Source organism: Poecilia mexicana, unplaced genomic scaffold (genome assembly GCF_051168715.1).
Source record: "Poecilia mexicana isolate PSO_F unplaced genomic scaffold, ASM5116871v1 scaffold_23, whole genome shotgun sequence".
In the NCBI taxonomy this organism is placed as follows: Eukaryota; Metazoa; Chordata; class Actinopteri; order Cyprinodontiformes; family Poeciliidae; genus Poecilia; species Poecilia mexicana.
Genome location: NW_028263392.1, coordinates 415,401 through 442,328, shown reverse-complemented (window position 1 = coordinate 442,328; position 26,928 = coordinate 415,401). Strand labels below are relative to the sequence as shown.

The 26,928-nt window shown below is 41.0% G+C and overlaps 2 protein-coding genes across 2 annotated transcripts; both read right to left on the bottom strand.

Moving 5' to 3' along the window:
- Positions 1-1,828: 1,828 nt before the first annotated feature.
- lemd3 (LEM domain containing 3) lies at positions 1,829-13,116 on the bottom strand. The gene is made up of 13 exons (XM_014974936.2): positions 11,767-13,116; positions 10,669-10,709; positions 9,772-9,841; positions 9,407-9,480; positions 9,189-9,268; positions 7,962-8,107; positions 4,673-4,774; positions 4,499-4,601; positions 4,266-4,429; positions 3,711-3,792; positions 3,426-3,531; positions 3,253-3,331; positions 1,829-3,180 (listed from the first exon to the last, which is right to left on the bottom strand). Exons 1-13 carry the CDS (start codon positions 13,055-13,057, stop codon positions 3,020-3,022), a joined length of 2,499 nt encoding a protein of 832 aa, XP_014830422.2. The 5' UTR covers positions 13,058-13,116; the 3' UTR covers positions 1,829-3,019.
- Positions 13,117-15,976: 2,860 nt separating this feature from the next.
- rint1 (RAD50 interactor 1) lies at positions 15,977-26,616 on the bottom strand. Its single transcript, XM_014974937.2, has 15 exons — positions 26,353-26,616; positions 26,138-26,263; positions 25,225-25,340; positions 24,698-24,871; positions 24,483-24,620; positions 23,321-23,501; positions 22,590-22,700; positions 21,705-21,930; positions 21,264-21,401; positions 19,870-19,964; positions 19,571-19,675; positions 19,145-19,365; positions 18,822-19,002; positions 17,023-17,141; positions 15,977-16,337 (listed from the first exon to the last, which is right to left on the bottom strand). The coding sequence occupies exons 1-15, from the start codon at positions 26,581-26,583 to the stop codon at positions 16,133-16,135; spliced, it is 2,367 nt and encodes a 788-aa protein (XP_014830423.2). The 5' UTR covers positions 26,584-26,616; the 3' UTR covers positions 15,977-16,132.
- Positions 26,617-26,928: the final 312 nt, after the last annotated feature.

Sequence of the window (26,928 nt, the reverse complement as noted above, 5' to 3'; positions counted from 1 at the left end):
CAATTGAGGCAATGCCCTGATGGTAAATAACGCTCAACTATGAACACTGACCAAGGAGCAACAAGCAAGAAGTAACTAAGCACAAGGCGCTCACCGTGACTGTTCACACCCTCTCTCCCGCTATATGAAGCCAGGCAGTCTGACACCATGGGACAGATTACAGCTGCCACTTTGAATGAAAACAATCAAAGAGCAATGTGCATGCTCTTTTGTTCTTGTGTTTTATTTATTTGTTAATTAAGAAAATATCAACGTACATAATTAAATAAAATAATGATAGGTACTGCAGTGTACGCAGAGCATTACAAGACAAAGAACTGGTGTTCTGTCAGGTCAGATTGTCATAAGCTTAGCACGCATGAACTCACGGCTATATCTGTCAGACAGGTCATTACCATAAGATTTCATTTAATCAGCAACATAGAATCATGACGTAGATCATCATGCACTTATTAACAGTTGTATGGTATCCTGACTTAGCAAGTAGGTTAATGAGTTCTACACAGGCGTGTGTTGTAGTTGACTGCAGCTGCAGCCAGAACCTGCTTTAAATACACTTTGAAACAATGACAACGCATGTATATCTATATAGTTATCATTGAAAACAATTTAATGACTTATTTTCGTCATAACTTCTTGCATATGGTGAACTGACAACTCCTCTGATGCCGGACTAATTAATGTGCATGCGCAGGCATGGTACTCACTGCATGAACGCTATTGTGACAGCTTATGGTACTCTGATAGAACAACGGCTCTCAGTGACACTCCAGTCCTGTCTAATAAGTAAAGAGCCGTGCAGAAGAATCAGACTGTTTCTGAATGTCACATCACCATATTGCAGATTTTTGGACACAGCGCTGTCCCATATATGCGACAAGTCAGTAAATACCTCTGCACAATAATTCAGCGCAGTGAGTGACTTTTTTTCCATCACAAATGCTGTGATGAAAAAACACAGCTACAGCTAACTTTGCTAGCATCATGTCAACGGAGTTTACCTTTCTTTGAGCTACTTTTCTAAGTAACGAAAAAAGTTAGACTTTGTCCCCACCGTCTGTGAAAGCGAAGCGATGCTGAGTTAGCTTTGGCCATCGATTTTCTTATGATTTATGCAGCGCTATTCTATTACTAACGATTACACAGACATCTTCTGGCGCCCAGAGTGCGCCATGTCTTGCGCATGTCTTGGAGCGCAAGGTGCGAGTGAAAGGTGGGGAGGGGGGAGTAACAGAAACACGTTAATTGCTTGGATTTTAATCGGTGTGTTTTGCATCCACTGAAAACAACGATGTTAACAAATAAACTGGACAGTATGCTGTACGTTTAGTGATATTTTCACAGTAGCGGTCTTGACTGGTCTTGAAATAAAATGCCGAGTCCTCAGCGACCGAGACCATCAAAAACCAAGACCGATCTCGAGTACTACAACACTGATGTGTCCATTGTCTTCTGTGACAATTTTGTTTTTAAGAACTAAAACTAGAAATGGTGGCTCTTTAAAAATGACAATGTCCTATATTATATAAAAAAATTCTTGTTTTTTTTCTTTTCAGAATATGACATTTGTGGTTAGGGTTAGGCAAAAATGGCTCTTTGGCTTGTGAAGATGCAGAGCTGTGACTAGACCCATTGGATCAATAAATAAGAACTTGATAAGAGACATAACCTGATTTAATTCTGATTACGTAGAACTTATCTGCAGCCATAAATGGCCAGAATAATATGGGATGCAGTAAAGAAACAACATTCATATAAGAATTCCTTTCAATAGTGTCCAACCATTTGTGAGCGTTCAGATGGTCCAGAGTCAAGCTCTAAATGCTCCTTTATTTCACAAAGTGTTCACTTTATTTTGTCTTAAACATCCTGACGATCCTTACAAAGCAAGTGTCAATCATTAATGAAAAACATACAACAGGTCTAGTGACATTAAAATAGACATAACCCTCATTAAAAATGAAAATAAATAGAACCTTTTGGTTTAATATCAAAGGAAACTTCTACAAAACGCCAACTTCCAAGTTTCCAAACTAAGAACTATATGTCTTCCTCATTTCTCCTCTAAACAATTTCAGTATTTTCTATATCCGGTACATTCTCTAAAGCAGTGCCAGTTAAAAAAAAAGCACAATTTAAGGCACAGTTGGATCATTTGCAGTAAACTGTCACTGCAGCAAGCAAACGCAAAATATGAAAACTATATGCACAATTTTACACAGCAAGAACTGAGTATGATACTGTATTATCTGCATTAAAAACAAGTATCAGCTCATGTCATGTTTTAGGAATATAAAAGTGCAGCAAAAACAGGAGACTGGAAGCTTCCAATGCTTCAGATGCTTGCAGTGTGTGGGATACGTGGAGTTCAGGATCCTTCCATCAGAGTGTTGACATCATGGTTAAGGACGAGTCACACTGACTCTGGTGGAGCAGGAAGTTTAATCTAATCTAATCTAATCTAATCTAATCTAAGCCTGTACTGTGAGTGTGGGTGAGGGGAGGAGTCAGGTGGTGCAGACTCCGCCCCTTTGGGCAGTCAGATGGAGCTAAAGAAATGATGGAGTTTTTCCAACATGCTGGAACGCTGCTGTTGCATAATCTCAGGGTTTTCCTGCAGATGCACTCAGTCTTTGGACAGAAGCATCAGGATGTGTGCTCAGATCATCAGCCTCTCTCTCTCACGCAGACACACACACAGAGACACACACACACACTACGATGGAAAACTTGTGCTTCAGAAGGATTCCCATCTTCCAGTTGCCAGCATGGAGGCGGTGATAAACAGAAGTGAACAGTGACAGTGTTGCACTGAAAGCTTACATACATACATGACTCCACTGTGGCAATGAGCGATGGAAGAGAAAAAAAATAACAATAAATACTCACTTTGCTTTGTTTTCAATTCTATGACACTTGAAATATAAAGTTGATGTTTTTAAAAACTCTGCACCACTGAACAGCTTGTGCTGCCGCCTCGCTGCGGGGCCACAGTTCTATGATACAGGGAGGGGCCCTCTCAGGAGAAGCCTGAGGAGTTGGGGCCCCCATGCTGCAGTGGGCAGGGAGCCGGGGTCTGGTGGAGGCTGGACGCTTTCAGGGGCACACTGCAGCCCTGGGCCTGCGGGAAGCGCTGGTGGTACCGGTCCAGACGCAGATACTTGACTGTCACCAGCTTACCTGCAAGCAAACACATCACTCTATAATACAGAGCCACACACACGCACACACAACTTAATGCATGTAACTCACCATCAAACCAGGAGCCATGCAGGGCTTTGAAGGCTTTTCCTGAGTGCTCTGCAGAAAGACACTTGACATAGACACAGCCCTGTGGAAACACACAGTCAGTGGAGGAGAACCACAGAACCAACCCGCTTCAGAAACACAGAACAAACCCGACTCAATGACACCACACAGCTCACCTCTTTAGAGTTCTTATCAACAGAAATATGGACGATGCCGTCATTGTCACTGCATTTCTCCAGGATGGCTTCCTGAATGGCCAAATCCCAGCTGTCACCAACCTCCCTGCACGCGCACACACAGACACACACACACACACACACACACACACACACACACACACACACACACACACACACACACACACACACACACACACACACACACACACACACACACACTGAAAATCTGCACACAGGTTGGAGGAGGAGAGCCTTCGGCAGTTCAATCATGGAGGTACTTACATGTCTGGATCAAACATGTTTCTGATCTTCAGACATGGAGTCAGACTGTTGGGCGGTGAATTCCTCCGATCTAGAGGGAATGCTGGGAAAAAACACGAACATGAGACCGGCATTCATTTCCTGGCTGTAAACCAGCTGCCATGCAGCAGTCTGCTGCAGCTCTAAGACTTTGACAGAATCAGTCAAAGTCAGAAGCTGCCTGTCTCTGCATGCTCTCCTATTATGCATCTCTACAGGAAGTGACAACATGAGGGAAGGCAAACCCTGAGGAGGCTTACAGGTTGATTCAAAATAACCATTTGTCCCAAGAGGGAAATTAATTGCTATTGTAACTGAGATCATTTAAGTCAGGGTTTTATCCAGAAAACTTGCTAAGCCTGTTGGTCGGGCCGCCGAGTTTTTGTATTAAAAAATGTTAACAGGAAATGTAAAATATTACCAGGTAATTATGTTACTGGAAGACATTGTTGACAATGCTTAAACACACAACTATCAAATCTTAAAAGCAACAAACAAAAATTACTAAATAAATAAATAGCAGGAGCAGCATGGTACCTTTCCCCTGCCACATCTTGGATTTGTCAGAGCTGAGAGGCGGCTGGATCCACCTCCACACCATGAAGTCTGCTCCCTTGATCTGCTGCGTCTCTGTCCGGATCCTGGACTCGTTAGCTGAGAGGAACTTCACGGCTCGCTCCCAAACCTTCTTCATCTTCCTCCTGAGGAGTAACTCGGTTAACCTGGTCTCTGGAGGCTGACAGACGCTTCCTGCTGCTGTTGGAACTCACCTATCCTGGGGTTGAACCAGGGAGTCTCTGACATGGGGGATGGGCAGGTAAGGCTCTAGGTCCTGGTTCTCTTGGCATGCCTCACCGTGGGTCCTTAACACATCTGGACCACAACAGTTTACACTGATTTCTGCTTTTTGCTTCAAGTTGTGATGTGAAGTGTGCTGATCTTACCGATGATCCTCTCCACCATGTCGTACATCTGCCTCGTCTCCTCCTCCTCTCTCCTCCAGCGATACTTCACGTAGCAGATCACACTGCACACTAAGCCTACAACTGCAGACATGACACTTTCATGTTAAGTTCACTCAGCAATACACCTGATACAAATAAGAATGTATTAAAATACAGGGTGGGGGCTAACCCCCCAGCTGTGGAAGCAGGAAATCTGTGAAGTAGGGCTGGACGATATAAGCGTTTCGTATCAGTCTATCAATAATTATTGATTAGTTTTGTTTTATATATGGAGCCAAGAGACACAGTCGAGTGTGGCGATGAGGGAGGGGTTAGTGGACTGTGATCAGATTCACTACCGTCAGCTTATCCACTTTGTTGCTGTATTTATCAAATTTTCAGTCTCCTCCAAGGCCCCCTTTTTTCTTTTTTTTTTTTAAATAAGAGCTACTGACAAATCTAGAGAGTTTTTTTCTGTGTTGTTGGAGACTTTCATTGTGACTAGGGCTGTTGTAAACGAATATTTTAGTAATCGAGTAATCTATCGATTATTCTTACGATTAATCGAGTAATCGGATAAAAAAAATTATAAAATGAAATATTGGTAAATCTGGCATAATACCGGTGTTACTATCAGATATCAATATCAGTCCAATTTTCCATATTTGAGCATCCCTAACAGTTGCTTTTTTGTAGTTTAGAAAACTAACCTGTAACAATAATAGCTCACTTTCTAAGTTAACCAGAAGAAAAGTTATAGAAAAATCTGAAATTATATTGAATGTAATAACAAAGAGGCAGGCTCACAAATATGCTTATAAAAAATGTCTACAATCCAGCTTTTAGTTTATGTATTCATCTTCAGTGAGTTTAATAGATTAATTAAACTCACCTTGCCACCTAACCTGTCACGCTTTGGGTTTGAAAATACGGGAAATGCCGCCTGGAGTGGGAAGAGAGGGCGAATGAACGAACGTAAGATGGGGTGGAGGGGAGGAAATAGACCAGCGGACTGACGAACCGTTAGACCGGGGGACGAACACGGGGGAAGCAATACGGGATATTTACGACACCTTCACTGGTCACACTCAGAAACTCATCTACCAGCCATGTACGATGCGCTCCGCCACCCGTTTCTTCAGACCGGGATATGAAATTTATTGTGTGGTTCGTCGGTAAAGCTACATTTACACGGTAAGCATCAGCTACTCAGCCGCCCGCCCTGTTCAGGCTATCCGCTCACCTCAGCGCTCTTCCCGCCGTTCGCTTTCAACCAGCAGCCCCGGAGGAGAAATGCTGCCGTACTCCAGGCATTCCCCCAGTCATTTTAAGGATGCTTATTGGTTCCCCAAAAACGATAAAAAGTCGGGCATTATCATCAATCAATAAAATCCCCACGGGCCAATCTTGAAGATTGGACTTTATGCCGCTGAGACTTAGCTTTTGTCAACAACTCAGAGGCGGAAGTGAGAGCTCCGCGCAACGCAAATGAAGTCCCGGCCGGAACACGGTGCGCTAACTAATAAAACATAAATTAACGAAGCTTCGAGGCAGGTAAATTTTCCTCGAGGAATTTTAGTAATCGAGGTACTCGAATCATTCGAGGAATCGTTTCAGCCCTAATTGTGACATCACTGTGCAGCTTGGCTGCAACCCGTCTGTCCTGAGCTAGCAGCGAGAGCAGCCATTAGCTTCTCCTCCTTCCTCAGTCTGATAGTCATCAGTTCAAGAAAATTTGCACCTAAATAGCTTATTTAGACGGTCTATCAGCAACAAAAATTGATTTGGGGGCGAGTTTCACTTTAAGAATCCTAAAATTAGATATTCACGTTCATGCTCTTATTTTGAAGAGGGTTATTTTGAGGAACAGTACTGTTTCTTCTCCTCATATTCTCCCACCTCCCCCCCAATAACTAAAATAAGAAACATAAAGTAACAAAATAAAACAGACAGTACAGAACTGGTAGTACCGGTTATGTACTTACTGTTCAGTACAGAACAGTAAATAGAGCTTACTTAAAAATAAGTAGAGTTTCTGAGGGCTTTATAGACCTATAAATTAAAATGTCAAAATTAAATTGGTGCTTGAAGGTTGCAGTCTTTCAACATAAGCCTTATTTAAGTCATTTAAAAAAGTTTGATAAAAAAAGGTTCGTACTTTGGTACTGCCTCTAGTGGCGTGGGGGTGGTAACGCAGCTAATATAATTACATTACTAAATCAGAATACCGCAAAGTATTTTGTGAGTCGGCGCAGGGGGAGAGGGGGGGTCAGTGAATGCGCATATGAAACTGGGGGGTTCAGTACCTCAAAAAAGGTTAAGAACCACTGTCCTATAATATTCTTATACAACAATCCCAAAACATATAGTCCTCATGTTCTTTGGATGCAGGTCCAGCAAATGATGTTTATTCTGCACCCAGAATGCATCACTGTAGAATGACAGCATGTAGTTCTACAGTAAAAAATCTCCTGATGTCCAGTGTGCTTTCTGACCAAAGCCCGATTGTGATTAATAAGTATGAATACTTATGAATACATATCATGTTGATCAACAGTTAGTTAAATGTGTCAACATCATATTTTTTTCACAGATATCTGTGTGGTGTGTTGACATAAGCAGGTTATGCTTATGTCAGTGAAGCAGGTGATTTTTCAAAATCAATCACACACACATAGAATATTGATGATGTTTTAAAGGACATTTCCACTTCTCATGGTCCCTGAATGCAACATCTGGGACCATGTTGTCCAGCTGTGGTAGTGAGCTGTCTGTCATGATCCCACACCCCACCACCCAAAACACAGCCAAAAGTATGAAACTGGGAAAAAAATAAAAAAAAAGAAAACCATCTCAAACTAAAAAAATAAAAACCTTCAATCTGAAAAGCAGTTTTCAACATTTTAAGTTTCACATACTTCTTGTTTAGTTTCAAAAATGTTTTTCTCAGTTTGAAATCTTTTTCAGTTTCAAACTTTTTTTCTATTGAACAAACTTTATGGTCCCACTTTGGCTCCATATGTTGTTCCACATGTTTAATCATTGACACATGGTATGAAGACGGTTGAAGTTAGCGTTTTAGCACGAGCTTCCACTAAATATCATGTTGATATTAGTGGAACTAATATTTATGATTAGCACTTCAGGGTTATCATAGCTAGCTTATCGGTTAGCGGTACAGACCACTGCTCTTATTGTTCCAGAGCTACATGTTTCAGATCTGATGTTACTTGTATAGCTTTGACCTTCGCTACCCCTCCCAGAACTCCATGCGTTTGGGTACACTCACCAACGGCAACGACCAGGACTTTGTTCATGACTGTGAGCAAAGCTCGACGAAAGCGGCAGGTGAACGGCATCCTGGGATGCGTGGATTCCAACCAAGAAATCTCAGACACATCCGTCACTAGGTCGTCAGCTAGCTCCCCGCTCAGCCTGGAAACACACAAGTTCATCACATGTTCACACCAAAAATACTTTATCTGTTGTGGTTTCAGTATGAAATGATTGCCTGTGCAGCTATTGTTTCCATGGTTCCCAGAGCTTTATTTACAGATACAGGACATGTGTCACTTATAAGAGATTAAAGAACAGACCAGCTACACCTGACTGATGCATGTTGTACAGTAACAATCTCTCCTAGCAAAATTATTCATACCCCTGGCAGATTTAGATTAAAGCTTATTCACGTTCAACTAATAAGTTGGTTTCTAATAAGTAATGAGACCGGCATCTCTCAAAAGATAAAATAGTAATTTTTATGGCTTTACCATCAGTTAAAATGATTAATCCTGGACTGGATTATTCTTGACTGAATCTCAGGTTGTGATCACTACCACATTCATTTCAGCGCAGCAGAGCTGCTGCTAACAGCAGTCCATCATCATTAGCAAAGGATGACGGTCTCCGTACGTCAGTACATTTTTCCAGAGAAAATATGATAGCCAACATGATGGATGAGGAACATAATGAAAAAACAAACATGGGCGCTCTTTATGTGAATAAGCTCAACATTTCGGTTCTTTATTTTTGAAATAGACAAAGGAGATGTTCATATCTGTTATGCTGGAGCCGATGCCTTTGTTTACATTTCACTTGGTGGCATAAAATAAATACCAGACTCTCCGACTTATGGAAAATTTGGGATTATAATAGTCAATGAAATATTCGGTGCACACAGACGGAGGGAGAGGTTCCTTAAAAGCCCACTGCTAATAATAAGAATTCAATTTATTTATAATGCTCTTTATACCAAATTGAGATCTCAAAGGGCACATTCACACACCGATGGTGGTAAACTACTGGATTATAGCCATGGCTGCCCTGGGGCAGTCTGTCAGAAGCCAGGCTGCAAACAATGAGTGCTGAGCAGGTATCGTAACGCTATTACCCCCTTATATATTCTTTTAAAACAACTTTAAACATCAACATACATTTATACCCACAAGCAGCCCATGACGGATAAAGATGAGTTGCTATAGCAACAGTCATGTGAACATTTTCTCCCCATCCTCACCTTATACCGACATCCTGGCCAGCTCGGATGATCCACTCTAGAGAGACGTCGATGAAGTCTTTAAAGTCTCCATCCTGAGCCTTAAAAACACACACATTTAAAACCAAGACGATTGAGTCCATCCCAGGTCAAACTCTGATGGTTTCCAAATGTAAGCTTCTGATGCTCAACCAGAGCAAAATCTGACCCCAGGTCAGCATCTGATTCATGTCACCTACCAGTAAATACTGTGTGACCTGCTCTCTGGACAGACTCCTGCTAGCATACTGCTGCTCTCCACAGTCATGATGACCTGTGAAGCAATACCAGAGTTACATCACTGAGTAACTGCTTACATTAGAGTACATTCTTTATAAGGAGTTCATATAGTAACAGCTGATGCTTATAGGAGGCAGTATGAGTCATGGTTAATAAATCCTAAACTGGAACTGAAAACTTTGTTCTGAACAGAACTCAGGATTCATGGGACATTATTGTTGTGGAGTCCAAGTGTTGGGACAGATCTTAAAACCATTGGCTGTCTGTGTGTTATGGAGCATGTGTTCATATGAAGCTCAAACTTAGCAATCAGTCCCATATCTACCAGCAACGATGGCCAGGTGATCATGGAGGCTGAGCAGCAGCTTTAGGATCACGTCTTTTTCTGTCTTACTCTGAGGAAAGAAAAAAAAAAAAAAAAAACATAAAAAACACTTGGTTACCATAGCAGCATACCATACAGAACTTTGTAACATTAGCTCTGTACTAACATGCCTATGACACAAACTGATCCTGAACACCAGCAGTGTTGACATTTGGAGCCAGAGGTTAAAAAAGCTCTTGGCTAGGTCAGCTGGAGGTGGCGGTGGTCCGACCAACCAGACGATTTTACACTCAGACACGTAAAAACAATGCAATAGCAAAGCCTGCTTGAGCACAATGTTTGGTAGGATTCAATAAATCGGCCACGATTTCCTTAAGTTTGTCAGATCAGCGATCAATACTTGTATGAGAAACTGATCTGTGTTGGAAAATGAGTGAAAACCAGCCCTGCCATGACAGAGACCCCCCTTCCTCTCCCCAGGTCACGCCTCAACATGCTGTTAACGTCAGTCTATGAAGCAAACTGAACTACTACTCAGCTACTAAAGTTGCTGAGTTTACTAAGGCAAACTCAGCAACTTTGTCGCCATATTTAGCAACTTTTCAGAAAACAAAGTCAGTCATGTTTTTTGAAGATCGGTAATCAGCCAGAAAACTGCAATCAGTGCAAACTTAGATGTGACTTTTTGTTGTGCATTCATAGTTTGCATATTAATATGTTTGACCAATCGGATGGACTAACTGCCATTCACACATCTAATGTACATTTTTTGCGGTAGGTCATATTTAATAAGTTAAAAAAACAAACAATCAAATATTAAAAGGTTAATCTTTACTTTTTTAACACTGTGGATGTCTGAAGATGAATATATGTCATAAAGGAAGAAATTATACTTACATATGAGGAGTCAAAGTTGCTGCCAAACGGGTGACTCTTAACTACAGCAAAGAGACAAGGATTAATGAAGATAAAAATATTAAATCAAAAGTTAACCAGAACTATTTAAAATGTTTTCAGAATAAAAGCAACTCGTGTAAATGTTAATGGAAACTTTTTACACGACATGAAACGTTTGATCGCTAAGCTGGTGAGCCCAGATCCAGTCCAGCCTCCAGCTGCTCTCTCTGAGAGCCATCTAGTCCTCCTTCACATCATCAAAAACTGATCAAGTCATTTTAAGATCAAATAAACACAAAAAGCAGTTTAAACACGATGACTTTGTTAGGAAAAACCATCTGTCCAAAGTATCCTGGTCCTGCAGGAAGACAGAATGACTCTCCTTGTTAGACATTTGGAGTTTCATTTCACCAGCTAGAGCCTGAAGCATCAATTCAACAGAATCTGAGAGACATAACTAACACCATCAACAAAGAGTCAACATTCAGATTTTACATTATGTCAAGATACAAGAACTTTCTACTCCAGATAAAGTGTTGCTGATGAAAACTTTACAGAACGTCACTTTAAACGATGCTCATAAACCTGACAAGAGGCAGAAGAAGAAGAATCATTGGAAGAAGAGCTGAAGATTCCTCCAGTGAAGCAGCAGCAAGCAGCTATTAAGAGCTTTGTTAGCTGTAAGCTATAAATCAGCCACACAATACAATACCAAACAGTGGACATATATTATATACAAGTTTCACTTTTGGAACTGAAAAAATACGGAAAAAGAAATTACTTTTAAGTATTCCTGTTGACCTGTATTTGTGGTATACTTCATAAACTAAAACACTTTTTCATTTTAAATTGACCTTAATATATGTATATAACATCAATAAGTTTTATGAATTTATGTAAATGCCCTGCCTCGTGTAATAACTGAATTTTATTGTTGGATCTCCCCAGCTGATAGGAAAAACAAAAAGCTGCTGTGATTACTAACTGCAGCCAGTAATCCTGGTGTATTTTAAATTCAAATCTCTTTCACTCCAGCTAGTAATGTGTCCCTCTCTACCGGATGGAGATGGGCCAACATGAAACATTTTAGACACTTACTGACACCATCTCCCGCCGGGGATCCCGAGCCCCTCATGCGGATGTACATGAGGCCGAGCAGGAGGAAAAAGAGGCAGGCTGCGGTGAGCAGGAACATGGACAGGTAGTGTGCGCTGAAGCTTCCGGAGGAAGGTTGCTCCTCTCTTTTAAATTGCAGCAGCAGCTCATCCTCTGGGGCAGTTGGCTTCTTCTTCTGGGTTCCCGGGCCGTATGCGTGGTTCGGGACAGAGCTGTGATTAGAGTAGCCCCCCTGAGGGCTCAGGGTCGGGCTGTAGGAACCGCGGTAGCGCGGTCTCAGCGCGATGCTGGCCATGTTGCTGCCGGACGCCCCCTCCTCTCTGTTAATATGGTTGTTTCCCCCGGTCTTACTCTGGTGGTCCTCGCCGAGGGACAAGTAGATCGGCTTCCTGGGAAGCATGTGGCTCCGTAAGCCTCCCGATGCGTCCAGGTCTCCTTTCTTCCCCCTCTCCTCATACTCCTCTCTGCCGCCTGCCATGGCTCTGTTCCCAAGCGGATTAAGCGCACAGTTTTTCCCTCCGATTCGGGACCCTCCGTCGTCTACATGCGAAGCAAACGGTCCGCTTGTGTATATCCGTCGCAGCTCCAAACTCCTCCGGTCTCGCTCTGGGCCTCCAGGGCCCCCAACTTCCTCCTCGTCCGAGTCTGAGTACTCTCCGGCTAGTTTGCTTGTGTTCAGGCGAGCAGCGCTGCGACCATTAACCGGGTGGGAATTCTGCACTTCTTCATCACTAACGTCTTCGTCCCTGGATTCAGGATCATGCATATATCTTTTACCAGTTTCCCAACCCAGGGAGGCACTTGTCTGTCCGTCTGGGTTCGGGAATGAATTGCTTTTCAGAGCAGTCCCAACGCCATACTGCTTCTTGTTAGCCTCGTTAAGAGGCGTAGCTGCTCTAATCTTCAGCTGTTGTTGTTGAAGGTGTGGGCTTCGGCTGGGTCTTTTCATGTGATCCAGGCCCTTTCTTTTCAGTGGCGTTTCCGCGTCAGATTCGTCAGAGCTGAAGCCGAGAACAGAGGACTTTAGGCCCGGTCTCCTACCGGAGCTCAGGCGCCTGACGTCATGTCTAACTGGCCTTGGTGCCCCAGTGCTGCTGCTGCTCGTCCCGCTGACTCGGCCTTTACCTCGCTGCTGCTGCTGCTGCTCCTCGCGAAACTTCTTCAGTTTCTTTAAATACACCGGACGTGTGTTTTCTGTGACTGGGCCAGGGGTGTAACCGAAGCACTTCAACTGGGAAAAGAGCTCTTCATCTGTTAACTGCGTCGACGCCATCTTTGGAGAGGAAAAAAATGTCTGAAAACGTTCTTCTTCTTCTTCTTCTTCTTCTTCTTCTTCTTCTTCTTCTTCTTCTTTTTTTGGTTTTATGGCGGTTGGCAAACAACTTATAAGTGCATTACCGCCACCTTCCAGACTGGAGTATAGATTAGATGTCCTACCACTATAATCTTCCCATAATACCTGACTTCCTAAGAAAACTAAAAATGCTGTAAAATACTACATCCTCAGACGATCTTTGCAGCAAATTTTTAATATCTAATTTTTATTTCTATTTAACTCTTTGATTAACACCTCTCTTTCCTGACTATACTTATTACATTCTAGAAAAATATGCTGCACTGTTTCTGACTCTCCACAATAATTACACAAACCTGTACTATGTTTATTAATTATTTTCAAAGTACTATTTAACCCTGTATGCCCAAACCTTAATCTGGATATAACATCCTCTTTTTTTATTCCTATTACCTTCCCTACATTCCCCTACTTTATTTTGAATGCTATAATAAAATCTTGCCTTTTCTTCTCTATCCCATAGTTCCTGCCATCTCTTTTTAATATATATTTTACTTATACTTTTGACCTCATTTTTGCTTATTTTGATATTTACCTCAACATTATTCCTTTTTGCTGTACCTTTAGCAAATTTATCCGCCAACTCATCTCCTAGTATTCCAATATGAGCAGGAATCCACATTAACTTAACCCGGGATCCATATATTTTCATTCTAAAAATTTATTCATTAATATTCAATATGCTGAAAACGTTCTTCGTTCGTTTCCTTATCAATTGCTGTCGTCAACACAAAGCTGCATTACTGCCACCTACATTAGAATATATTCTATTTGATTAATGAGTTACTTATGCTACTACTACCACTACTACTACTACTACTAATAATAATAAAATCAGCCAAAAGAGCCACCAGAAAGAAAGAAAAAAAATCGTTCAATATTTATTTTGTGAGGATGTAGTGCCCAAAATTCTTCACAACCCCTGATTTAGATTTAAAATTACTTTTATTCCATCAAAAATGTTTCCCTGCCCTCTCCATATTTAAAATGAGGCAGGCCTATCTGAAAAGATTGTTCCACAATTTAGAATGAGGATTCATAAAAAATATATAATTTGCATTTTAGTAAAATTGGCATCTCAATAATCAATGGGGAAAAAATACTTATTACAGCAACTAGACCCTTCTTATAATGAATGAATAGCTTTTTGTCTTTGTTCACTGGTACAATAATAATTTATCTTGAGGTTAAAAGAAATCTGTGCCATCATTCTAATCTTTACCTCGCTCCACATATTCTTGGTCAGACTGAAGTCATAATTCTGGGTGGGCCACTCTAAAAACGTATTACTTTCAGTCAGAAGAAAGATGTTGGTAAAATTAAAAAGATTATTTTAATCCTATATCTGCCAGGCTTAGGTGAAGCTTGGGCTTACCTAAAAATGAATGTCTGCTGAAGAAAACAATGAAATAAACAGAAATATTGCTAGAAGGAGCATATCTATATTTTCTACATATTTTAACACATTTGCAAACACGAGTTTAAATACATACAATGAAAATTCATAGATCATTTTTCTCAATGTCTGAAGTTAAATCAGACCAAACTTTTCTTGTTTATGGTTGGTTAGAATCAACCGAGTTATTCATTAAAAGCCATAATAATGGGAAAAAAATATATATCAGAGGTGTATTTATTTTCAAAATCATAAGTTTACATCTAGAATGATTACTGTTTCTTTAAGCAATGCGGGAATACCCAGAAGGCACATTTGAGTTAATTGGAGCCACACGTGCAGCACTTTACTTTCTGGTTCGCAAGTCTATTGAAGAGAAATCAGCAAAGACATCTGGAAGAGAATCATGGAGTTGCATCAGTTTGGTTCATCCTTGGGAACTATTTCCAGATGCTTGAAGGTGATTCATTCATCCATTCATAGACATGATGGGAATCTCCAATTATCATATTGACTTAGGAAGGTGACGTGATCTGTGTCCCGGAGATGAACGAGTTTTGGTCCAACATGTGAAGATTGATCCAGAACATAAACCAAAGACCTTGTGAAGAAGCTGCTGAATCTGGTAAGACAGAGTCATTAACCACAGTGAAACTGTCCTGCACCAAACCAGACTGAAAGGAACTCAGAGAAAAAGAATCCATTACTCCAAAAGAAACAGTAAAAAGCCAGACTGAAATTTACAAATGTCCACAAGGACAAAGACCTTCATTTTTGGAGATATGTCCTCTGATCTGATGGGACTGAAGTGGAACTGTCTGACCATAATGACCATCGTTACATTTGAAGGAAACATGGGGATGGTTGTTGTCTGGAACACCATCCTAACTGACGTTTGGTGGTGGCAGCATCATGTTGTGGCGCTGCTTTGCTAGGAACTTGTGCACTTCATAAAATGCATCTTGAGGAAAGAACATTATGTAGTTGATGTCTACAGATGTCACATTGAAGTGACATCTGTAGACATCAACTATGAAGTCAAAGCCAGGGTACCAGATAGAGAATGACCTTCAGCTGGAGTGGCCCAAGGACAAGGTTGATGTTTTGAGGAGACGATCACAAAGCCAGAGCAAGACTACCCACAAACCTGACCCAGTTTCACCAGTTCTGTCAGGAGGAATGGGTCAGAAATCCTGCAAACCAGTGGGACAATCTGGAGGAAGGAACCCCTGTAAGGTTTAACCAAGGCAGTTAAAGGCAATACTAGCAAATACTGCACTGTACATTTTATACCGTTCATCTTGAAAGTATTCACAGCGCTTCACTTTGTCCTCATTTGTGATGTTACAGCCTTTGTTATATTGGTTTGCAAACCTCCTCTGATGAAGTAATAAGTGAAACAACCACCATCATGACAAAAAGACTCAAATATAAACATTACCTTGGAGGAATCAGAATTTATTAACTCTAATCCTAATGTAAGAAGCAATGTTTTGGATTTAAGAGTGCAAGACGAAAATACATAGGATGAGACTTCAGTCTTTCAGTTCATCCGATCCATGCTCCACATAACAGGAATACAGTCAAAACAGTCATTGTTATATTCCTGGAAATGAAGCTTTGAGGTTGAGAAGGATTAACACATCACATGGTGCCAAGCAGAAAATTCCCAACTCATTCAGAGCAGACTCTGGTGAAGGATCTTCAAAGTCTGTTGTCTCCTGCTCGGAGCGTTTAAGGAGATCCTTTAGGAGAATGGCAGAACCAGCCTTTAGACACAAAATAATGCACGCTTCTTTCACACTGCAAAGACAAAAAGGAAGACGGGGGAAAAAACAGTTACATCTGGTTCCACAAAAACATTTATCAAACAAAAACAAAGAAATCGATCTTTACCTTCACAAAAGTCTGAAAATCAGTGGCTGATTTTCAGACAATCAGTGGCTGCTCTGCCATGAGACAGGGCTGACTGACAGACTCCTGACAGATCATGTCTGCAGTTAAAATCAGTCACCCCGCTGTTGCTAACTTAGCTGCTATATTTAGTAACTTTTCATACAAACAAACAAACAAAAAAAAAACATATCGGCAGGTCAGAGTTTTTAAAACTCGGTGATAGGCCAGAAAACTGCAATTGGTGAACCACTAGTATTTTTAGTAGGGCTGTATGATTCCAGGAAATTGCAACATTGACATCAGTTGTGATTAGCCCTCTTTCGTTAGCAATAATAACCGACTAAACAGACTGTGACAATTGTAGTCCCTCTTAATATTGCATCCATGTAGCCCTTTGCAACTGTGATATTAAACACACTGGTATTGACTGGTATTTTGCGATGACGGCAATTTAACGTATTGTGTAGCTCTAGTGTTTAATTGTCGTCATATCAGGAGGATCTCATGTTGGCCTTCTGCCCTTTTCCATCTCTGGATCCTGGTCAGTGGGACGTTGTGCTGCAGTAAAGCCGAGCCGCTGTCAAACACTTACTGCTTAAAGAAGTTCTCAGGTCTTCTGCAGTAATGGCCGAACAGAGGGAACAAGTTTCTGGTCATGTCAAACTGAAGCTGAGCTGCTCCACCATCACTGAAGTGATTAGACAAAATAACCTGGCAGACAGAAACATTTCATGAAATTACTGGCAGCACTTTATTGAAAAAGATGTTAACAGCTTCCCAATGGTGACAAACAGCTTTGACATCTTTCAGTCTGGTTTCCATGATTACCACAGTAATGAGACTTCCCTCATCAAAGTGTTCAATAACATCCACATAAACACAGACTGTGGAAGAACCACAGTGCTGGTTCTGTGGGACCCATCTTATCTTATATTACTGAAGTGAATGGAAAGCTGGGTCAGACTCTCCAGTACTCAATTGGTTCTGATCTTACAGAAAAAACAGGGATTTATTTGTGTTAATAGGTAACTTCTGATTGAAGTCACGTGGTGTACCCCAAGGTTCAATCCTAGGACCACACTCATTCAATGTCTATATGTTCTACAGTCCTTCACTGAGATAATAGACTTTAAAATACTGTTAGTTTATGAAGATCTGCTGTTGTTGAATCAACCTTCCAGACCTCCCAGGTCTGCTGGTTCTGCTCTGCATCCAGAACCAGAACCAAACATGGAGAAGGAGCATTCAGCTTCTATGCACCACAAATCTGAAATGTGTGGTGCATAGAAGCACCACACATTTCTTCTGGAATAAACTTCCAGAAAACTGTATTTAAAGGAACACTGAGTTCCTTTAAATCGCTAAAACCAACTTGATTAGAGTTCCTTGTAAAGTAATATTTGCTGGTTTACCACATGGTGTATTTATGACTTTGCATTTCTATAATGTGAAGCACTTTGAACTCCCTTGCTGCTGAATGGACTATAATAAAAAACTTGATTGATGTACGTTTCTGTGTGCCATACTGCCCCTCAAATAAGTGGCTTAAAATACCTGCATTGACAGTTCAATAGAATTTATTAAGAATTTTCAAATGTTTTGGGAAAGAAAACCATTCTTCAAGGCCAATGGACATAATCCTGATAAAACTAGACTACCACTCTTGGCTTCAAACATTTTCTTTTATGCAAAGAATAAGCAACCAGCCTCTTGGTTCAGACAAGATGTCCCAGCCCAGCAGATAGCATAGAGTTCTGACCCAGACGTACAGCCTGCGGAGAGACAGACAGAACAGGATGTACAGTTGACCTGGAAACCAGGGCCCACGTCTACTGAGAGCAGACAAGACAATAGCCCTCTGCTCCACCTTGTGTCTCTCTTCTCACCTTTTGAAACTAATAAAGCTAAAGGTCTTGTGGGGTATGGCTCTGCCGGCTTTACAAATCTACACATTGACATCTTGGACTGTTTGCAAAAGTTTGTAATTGTCTCACAAGACGATCTGCACAGAGAGGACTTTTACTTTACGCTGTAATTTGTAGTCTCTGTGATCAAACACTGTCTATTGTTTTGTTTTTAATGTAATCTTTACTGAAACAAATCTTTGAACATTTCTGAACAGTTCCAATCACAGACAACAAGAAGCTACCTTCGTTTAGTCCTACAGACATAAAGAGTCAAAATGTAGTAGAGTTTTCATTATTCATTTTTTGCCAGCAGAACAGTCCAATAAAACCAGTTCACCCTGATGTCCCCCAGGAAATGTCCAAAACAGTGAAATAAAGCAGCTGAGTGTATCAGTGTGAAACACTGTGGGCATAGTAAAGTCTCTTACTATATTAGATCAGCTATTCTGTGAATATCACAAAACAGAAACATCACAGCTCTCACCTCTTGGTAGATGAAGTTGTCCAGTTTCTCTGCCAAACCCTGCCAGGCAAGTTGGAACAGAGAAACACTCAGGACCTGATGAAGGTTCAACAGTCTGTCCCTCACGCAAAGCATCATGGGACATGCTGAACTGGACAGGGACATGGCAGACTGGTCTTGAGGAGATGGAATGGACAACCATCTACGACAGGAGAAAGAGCACAATATCCATCTATTCTGAAAAACATTCGTAATAAAAACTGAGTCAAATATTGAAAAAAGGTCAATAACCAGGACAAAAACCATCAGATTTGTGACTGGGTGTGGCACATTAGCAGACTCGCCTTTCCTGACAGTATGGCTGGGCTTTTTCAGCCGTGTCTCTCATTAGAAAGTGCAGCAGTCTTCCCAACATGTCTCCCTTCAGTCGATCCAGCAGTGACAGCAGACCATCGAACAGAGACCCCTCCAGGGAGGCCAGACGCCCGACTTCTGTCATCTCCACGCTGCCCAGAACCTCCTGCTGTCCCAGAGAAACCGCAGCCTGCTGCAGCTGGAGGAAAAACTGGAGCACACACACAGGAAGCAGTCACACACTCTGTAGCCTTCAGTTCCCTGTCATTCCTTTGCATCTCTGGCTTCATGCTTAGCAAATGCTTTACTTGTAAAACTCAGGATGATTTTACAGCTCCTGTTCTGCTCAAAAGCTCAGCATGAAGAGGTGAATACAACCTTCTGCTAGAACTGCAGTCACATAAACCCATACACACCACATTGTCCCCCCAGTCTCTCAGAATGGTTGAAATGTAGTTGACTGCATTGAGGATGGCGCAGTAACGGACCCCCAATGGGCAGCGGGACTCCTCTTTCATCACCTGGGAACAAAAGAAAAGGACATTCATGTGGTTGGACATTCAGTGGTCCTCATGTTGGACATTCTGGTTGTTCCTGATGTCGCAGAGCGGACTGTCTGATTGTGAGGTTTTCTTGCTGACTCATGATTTTATGTTTTTCAAAGCGTTATGAAACAAGTCTTTTATGATAAGCTGACATCCAGAGTCATCCTTACCTGAGTTAGTCGTATGCGGAAGTCATCGACCAATTCCTTCTGCAGCCCAAAGAACCTGAGCTGTGCTGCAGGACTGGGCAAGGCCCGATACCGTTCTGCAAGTTTGCAACCAAACACAGTTAGTTTACAAAAAACTGTGGTAACACTTTATTTGAAGGGGTGTGCATAAGACTGACATGACACTGTCATAAACATGACATAACACCTGTCATGAACGTGAACGAGTCCTTATGAATGTCTATGACTTTTGTCATGAAGTGTCATCCGGTAAATAATGACAATTTAATGCAAAGTTGGCACTTTTAATGGACTTTCAATGCAACTTTTAGAGCAACTTTGCATTAAAAGTGTCATTATTTACCGAATGACACTTCATGACAATATTCATAGACATTCATAAAGACTTCATGTTCATGACAGGTGCTATGTCATGTTTATGACAGTCTCATGTCAGTGTTATTCACACCCCGTCAAATAAAGTGTTACCAAAACTGTTGGAGGAATCTATATTATAATTAAATATGTAGTCCTCTTTTCAAATGAGCTTATTGTTGTTTTTAGTTTTGGCAAAACTTTATCCATTTTCTATCTCTGGGTCAGGAGCGGTTTAAAGAAACAGTATTATGTATTTTCCAGACCCACAGTGCCATTTTATAACATAATCAAGTAACTATGTTACCTTTGGTTGTTATAAAAATGCTATTTATATCAAATATGACTTATAAGAAATGTCACTTGATGATTTAGCGCCTTGAAATCTCTGTCTTCAGGAAGTCATCACAATATGGCTCCTCTATTAACCCTTTAACAACATTTTAACAGAGTTGAACTGAGAAGCAGCTGCTATAATGAGCTCAGCTGATGTCCAGTTACACCAGGTGTTTGCTAATTGCTGCTGGCTAGTCTGAAGGAGCTGAGTGGCTAAGTCACTGTGGAGGGCTGCTCTGTAAGGAATCTGAATCTTGGAAACTTTAAAGGCAGAGCTAGGTCCACCCAGGAATTTAGCACAGCTGAATGGTTGCCACGGAGATTAAAGGATTTCTCAAACATGCATGAATTAATCAAGACAACACTCCAAGTATGTTTTTGATGAGGGAATAACATAACATGATGTATAGCTTAAAAAAGGTCAATTTTACATAATACTGTCCCTTTAACACAGAATGGAACACTTTTTACTCATTTGCTTCAAAATCCTCTTACTCCTGTTGCTTTTCTACCTTATCTGTAATCATCAAAATGAGCAGAAATCCTTTGTACAAATTATCAGTTATTCTGGATGAGTCTATGTCTGATAACTGACCAGCTTGAAGAGATTTTGAGTTTACACACACCTGGCCATAGCAACACTTCTCAGCTTCTACTTTATGTGTGAAAACATGATGAGGTCATACCTGTGATGACCTGCAGGAGAGTCATGAATGTCTCTGCACATTCTGGTGCCTTCAGCTCATCCATGTCACTGATGTCTTTGTACTGAGAAGTCCAGGCTCCCTCAGTTGACAGCATCGCATCCATCTTCTCCACAGCCACTGTGAGCAAACGGAGAGAAAAGCACAGGAAGTGACGCAGGCAACGTGGAGGACGCTCCACGTTGCCTGGTGTTCTGGTCTGGGAGCTTTTGTAACATCATCTCCAAACCACAAAAAGAACAAAAAAATTAAAATCACTGAATCATGGGCAAAAATGACCAACCAGCACATCACTGTTTGATTTAGAATTTTCCAGCAGATGTCAGAGTTACTTCTGCAACATGAGCCCTGAGTGACAAGATACGGCTTTAAACCCAACGAAAGAGGAAGAAACTGATGGACGGCAGTCAGGTAAGAACTCACTCTTCCTCTCCACGGCGAGCCACTTCTGAAGGAAGGCGTCGTCAAGCAGGATGTGGAGCAGAGCGGGCAGCGTCGCCGGGTAGGAATGATGGCTTCTCAGGTCCTTCTCAAACTGCAGCACCTCTTCCACCAGGTGGCAGAAGAGCCCATCATCATACAGCATTCGAGATGCATCACTGGCTACCTTCTCCTGGACTAAACACACCAGGCCTCGACACAGCGCCACCTGTAGGCAGACAGAGCCAACAGATTGCTTCTCTCGTCACCCATCAGGAGACTTTGTTCCTTTTTTTCTGGATTCAGAGGATTTGTAGATGAAACTTTCTAATTTTAAAACCTAAAGTTATACATTATAATTTTAGACAAAACAAGAACTTGAACTTTAATGTTTTAATTTGGATAGATTCATAACAAGAAGATCATGTGTTAAAGTCAAAACATTTTTGAAATGACTTGTTGAGATCAAATATCTACTTTCCAAGAGAGTCTGGCCAAACAGTTTTAGTTCTAACAATCAAGCAGTCCAACCATTAAAAACATGAAATTTAAATTCAGTGAGACCAACAACAGTCTAAAGGTCTGACAGAGGAATAAATAATTACATTTATAATTAGTGCTTGCAGTTCCATACATCTAGACTCTGTAACATCAGAACAGTTAAAGACAGACTTACAGTAAACTAGCACCTACCAGTTTTACCACCTCTTCAACAAATCTGTTCCCAACAGACATTCATTAATAAAATTTAAAAAATCAGTTTCATCATGGTCGTGGAGTTTTCAGAAAAGATTTTTACATGTTTAAGGTAAGCACTGCTAGATAGGCTAGAACTGATCTCAGTGCCTGATTTGGATCCATTTTATTTCTCTTTCATGACCAACATACCTTAGCACTGATGGTTTGTCCAGACCGGTCAAACACAGGCTGAATCTTTTCCTCCATGAAGGTGGTGCTGTTCTCCATCCATTTCAGAACCTGAGTGAGGTACCACTCTGGCTGGAACACACAGAGATAATGAGCCTCTTCTAAAGCAGGGAACCAGTCTAGTTAGTGCAGAACTGAACTCAAACGGCTCATTTCTCCACACACAGTGCTTCATTAAAGAAGGTACTAAACCAAACAGTGTTTAAAGTGGAGTCCTTTTTAAAGGAGGAGTCCATTTTATTAACATTAAAACTACTTTTATTATATTCTGTCTACTGCATTTTTATTTCCTCAACAGTAAAAAGGATTCTTTAATTATAAATCTGTAAATGAAACTCAGCTGCAGTATATAAAAAAAAGTCAATTAAACTCAAATGATATACATGAACTTTCAAAGCACAGAAATACTTCGAGGTCGAGATGGAAAGAAAATAACTGATAGGAAGATTAGAGCCAATCCACAGAGAGATCGTCTCACAGTTAGCTTGCAGTTCACAAATAGAAAACAAAGCAACAGCAGAAAAATATGGAAACAAGTTGGTATAACTTCTTCTAAACAAATAGGTCATTAAGGAGGAATAAACTTCAAGGTTATTTTACTTTTCATTCTGAGAGTAAATGTCACCTGAAGGAACCGGGGAGAGGAGTTAGTGTTAGGACATCCTGCACTGGGTGTTCAGTGCAGGACAAACCTTGTGTATGGAGTTGGTTTGGCGATTTCCATAGAAGTGGTATCTGAACCTCTTGGTGAGTGGCTGCAGCATGATCTGAATGGGCAGGCAGAGGGGCGGTGCTGCAGGGGGCAGGGTGGATGAAGAGCCAGGCGGCGCTCCTTGGGTGGAGGCTGAGGCCTTCTGAGATATGAGGTCATCGCTTTGAGGGGTGGTTACAGAAACTAACAGCCTGATGGAAGCTGACTGCAGTCAGTGTTTCTGATTTATGATTAAAACTTAACATTAGGAGCAATAGCTGAATTACTTACTGTAGCATTTAATAATTTCTGTTAAAGGGGAATCTCAATATATCAGAATATCACTGAATGTTCATTTATTCATTCAAATCAATTCAAAGAGAGATTTTTACACCCACACATTATTTTTGTTCACTATTACTACCAGCTAATTTAAACTCAAAATTCATAAAACATTCTTATGAAATTACATTTTTACTTAAGAACAATAAAAATGTAGAATTAAAAAAATGTTTTGTTATAGTCACATCTATGCATTGACAGATGTACAACAGGTTATTTATCCCTCTACATGGACAGTCAGCCATAAACACCCACTGCTAAAGAAACTGGCTGTTTACAGAGAAGTGGACTTGAATGTATGGAAAGTTGAGTGAAAGAAAAAAGTTAGGTAGAAAAGTGTGCGCAATGAAGTTGGACAGCAGCAGCTTTAAGAGGACTGCTATGCTATGAAAGGTGGATGGCACCCCTGCAGTCTCATTAATGGAAGTTCTCAGACTTGGATGTAACTGGTTTTGATGCAGCCAAGTTGACTTATGACTGATATTCTATATGTACCAGAGACCATAACTGGAAACACTTTGCTGCCAACTAGAGGCTGGAGTTACTCTGAGTTAACAACCCAACATATTTACCGGACCTGTGTGCCATGTTGAGATGAACAATCAGTTCAGGCTCTGCTTCACAGTCAAACTCAAAATCAAAATGTAAGGTACAGTGAGATTCAATAAATTAGAGTTCTGATGAGGTCAGGCTAAAAGTACCTCCGACAACAACAACCTTTAAGCAGGTATTAAACACGCATTTGCCACATTTCTGCATTCAGTGGTTTTTAATGTAATATTCTAAGTGTACTGAGCAGCTCTGTACATGTGAAAGGATACGAGGTCTGCAGAGCCAGTAGCTGCAGCAGCAGTCCCTCCAGCTGGCTGCTCAGCTCCTGGTGGTTAGCAGGTGGCGTCACTAATTGGTTCGGTGTGATGATGGGCCACTGCAGCTGAGCCAACACTTTCTCAAAATCACTATGACAGAAAAAAAGGAGAATCAGACTTCTGAAGAATCTGATCTCCTGAGAGCCGGGGCTTTGAGGCAGAGCTACCTGGTCAGTCGATCCTTGATGATGTTGTGCCAGAAACAAAGAGTTTTCCGGAGAAAGTCACGAAGATGGGAACATTGGGATTGATTGAGACCACAGTCCAGGGCTGCCATGCTCTCTACTCCCTTTATGGCATCCCACACACTGCTTATCATCAGAGACTGCTGGACTGCAGCACTGTGGACACAGCAGCACACACACACCACACACACGCATATATACAGTGGGATTAGACCACAACAAAACAAACAGCCCTACCAAACCTTGCATGAGATGCACCAAAATGTTTCCTAAACTCAATCAGGAGACAAAGTCACACACAATGTTTTCTCCCAAATGCACAGTACCATCATTTTCATTCTTTTTCTCTAAATTTGTTGACCTTTGTTGACCCTTAAGACTTCTGGGAAAACATTCTGTGGACCAACGAGAACAAAAAAGGAACTTTTTGGATCTGGTCTAAAAGAGGCTGACTCTCTGTTTTTGAGTTTTTCTCCTTGTATTTAACCATGTGTCCTGGTTTATTGTACCTAAGCTCCTCTATGTGGTGAAGGCACTTCAGGTATTTCATGGATCTCTCTATGATGTCCACATGGTTACATGTCTTGCCCAGATCCTCCATCCACTGCTTGGTCCCCTGTAGGTGCTAGAGAAGAGCAACAAGATCATCATAAATACAAACATCATAAAACACTCATAACACGACTAGGGTTGAAATGATTAATCATGATGACTCAATTAATTAAACAGTCCTCAATTAATTTAGTACTTGTTTCTATGTACTGAAAACCTGTTCAGGGTGACCCCACCTCTCACCCATTGACAGCTGGAGATAGACACCAGCACCCCTCATGACCCCAATGGGATAAAGTTGTAAGAAAATGGATAGAAGGATAATTTAGAAATTGGTTAATCGCTAACTGGAATGTATAGACTAAAAACAAACCCTACACATTCAGAGTAGAAACTAACCCTGAACTGTAAAAAAATATTTAAACATTTTGCATTTAAAATAAAAATCTCGTTGTCTGTAAATATGTTTAACTTCACCTGGTTCAAACTCACTACAGGAAGCAGTTATTGCATTTTAGGCAGTTAAAATGACTTTTTTTTAAAACTAGGTTATGTGTTTATTTGCACCTTTAATGTATTTCTTATAATGTATAGAAAAAGCTTATGTGGTTCAATGACAAATCTGTAGAATGAGGCTATTGTTTTATCCAACTAATTGATTAATCGTCAAATAACTGATTGCTGAAATAATGATTAGTAAAATAACAGAAAGAAAATGCATGGATCCAATTGGACAGAGACCCCTAGATCTCTGGGGGGAAATGCAGCATTAATAAGTGGGAACTGTTCACAAGACGATCTCAGGCTTAAATCTGACCTTTGGACACTTTGACCTAAAACTATCTCTATCGTTTTTTCTATGAGCTCTACCTGCTGCAGCTTGTTGGAGATGCGCTGCTCTCTCTGCAGCAGCTCGTCCAGAGAACATCTGACCTCCACTGCAGCAGAAAGAGCTGCTGCAACTTTAGGAGGAGCAGAACTGCAAACAGTCACAACCTGAATAAAAAAAGGAGACATTCACATTGGCTTTTATAGTCATAAACTTGTGTTGACTTTTGTGTTTACTCAGAGTTGAGCCAACCGACCTGCTCCTCCAAAGCTTCGGTCTCCTCTCGGATCTTTTCCAGCAGCTCACAAACATTCCTGGAGGAATTCAGGATGTCGCTCTGCTCCTTCTCCAGAAACTCCAGTCCGTAGTCCTCCTGCTCCCGCAAATCATCAGGAACTCCTTCATTCCTCTGAGAAACCTTCTCTTTTAACTGATCGCTACTTTTTCTCATTGGGGAGTCTTGTTGCTCCTCTGTAACTGCAGCCATTCTCCCTTTAATCTACCGGGATGACGTTGTCTTTCCGGAGAGTACAAATCGAATGTTAAAGTTACTGCCCCCTGCCGCTTCGGGGTGGTATGAAAGCAGAATGAAGGCCACTGTTTTATTGACATGTATTATGAATTGAACAGTGGTGGAGAAAGTACTCAAAAAAATTTACTTAAGTAAAAGTACAAATACACAGACAAAAATGTACTCAAAGTAAAACTATCATATTAACATTTGTACTTAAGTAAAAGTAAAAAAGTACTGGCTTTTAAAAATACTTAAATATTAAAAGTAAAAGTACTTGCTGAATGCATTACCTAATCCCTAATACAATATCATTAAATG